We start from the raw sequence: 1,458 nt of genomic DNA on the forward strand, positions 1-1,458 counted from the left end.
GTGAACAGGGGATTCCTGTCTGTCAACTTTTGATACCTGGACTCTCGCATGTCCTTCGCAACGAAAACCTAGACCAGGGTCTCATACCCCAATGCAGTGCCCCTCGACCCGTCCGTGTCATTCCCATACCATCTATCCAGCCCTGCATACCAACGTACTCTCTCAAATGATCCATCGAGCCGTGAGATCTCAAATCCCGATCACCGCTTCCTCCACCTGTCCGTCCTGACATCGTCCATCCATCCAGTCCTGCATACCAGTGTGCTTTTTCAAACCATTCATTGTGCATTAACATTCCGTTGCTTGAGACCCAGCCAAACACCCAGCTCAGTGGCTAACACACCCATTGTTCATCACGTTCCCAGCAAAATAATACTCATACAGAATAATTGGAAAAGCTCATGTCGAGGAAAATCAACAGCCCCTTCTCAAGGCCAACACAAAACAATGAATTTGGGAGCCGAAAAGTCCTGCCGGACCAATAGCCTTCAAGCCGAAAATGAAACAAGGGAGGTGGAGTTGGAGTTGGAATTGGAAAAGTTTTGTGAGAGGCGCCATCTATCGGTACAGCCTGGACTTGGCCCACGAGATGCCGATATAAAGCACCACAGCCGTGAGAGCTGGGCAGAAGACAGAAATGGTTGTTGCTGAGACGGCAGCGCCGGCAAGGATTGCTGTGATGGACCAAGATGGGGTGTTGGAGGTTACAACAACAGGTTCTGTCGCAACGGAATCTTCTGTTGGAGATTCTTTCGCAATCCTGCTACTGGGAACCTGTGGATTGTTGGAAGAGTCGTCCTTGACAGCATCCTGATCAACAGCGGCAAGTTCGAAGGGTCTTGTCTCATCATGTTCCTCAACAGAGCTTTCCACCTCAGGATTATCAAAACCGTCTTGATCAACAGCGGGAGATTCAAAGGTTTTGTTCTCATCATGTTCCTCGACAAAGTCTTCCGCCTCATGGTTTTCAGACGCGTCTTGATCGAGTGCGGCAGATTCAAGGAGTCCACTCTCACCATGTTCCTCAATGGAGTCTTCCACTTCCAGCTTGTCAAAAACGTCTTGATGAATGCCGCTATCCGTACAACTCTCAACAGAGGCATCACTTTCGACAGAGAGACCAGTTCCGATGGAGGGATTAGTCTCGATAGAGAGACCACTTTCGTCAGAATGGATTTCGATAGAGAGTTCGTTTTCGAATGCAATTCCAGTTTCGACAGGGGAACCAACCTCGACAGGAGAATCAGGTCCGACAGGAGAATCGGTTTCGACAGTAGCCATAGTGTCGACAGTGATATCAGCTTTGACAATTGGAGCAGTACCGATAGAGGGTTCAGTGTCGGCTGTAGCCTCAGTAATGATGATGAGCTCATCGTCGTCAGAAGCATCATCTTGAATAGAGGTCTCAGCATTGATAGTGACCTCTGCATTGACAGTGGTCTCTGCATTGACAGTGGT

General features: G+C 48.9%; 1 protein-coding gene across 1 annotated transcript; it reads right to left on the reverse strand.

Annotated features, from left to right (window-relative positions):
* Nucleotides 1-558: 558 nt before the first annotated feature.
* On the reverse strand, nt 559-1,281 carry Z520_11524 (uncharacterized protein; the record flags this gene model as incomplete). Its single annotated transcript, XM_016782012.1, has 1 exon — nt 559-1,281. One exon carries the CDS (start codon nt 1,279-1,281, stop codon nt 559-561), a length of 723 nt encoding a protein of 240 aa, XP_016626983.1.
* Between the last annotated feature and the right edge of the window lie 177 nt (nt 1,282-1,458).

Source organism: Fonsecaea multimorphosa (assembly GCF_000836435.1).
Source record: "Fonsecaea multimorphosa CBS 102226 unplaced genomic scaffold supercont1.39, whole genome shotgun sequence".
Classification (NCBI taxonomy): Eukaryota; Fungi; Ascomycota; class Eurotiomycetes; order Chaetothyriales; family Herpotrichiellaceae; genus Fonsecaea; species Fonsecaea multimorphosa.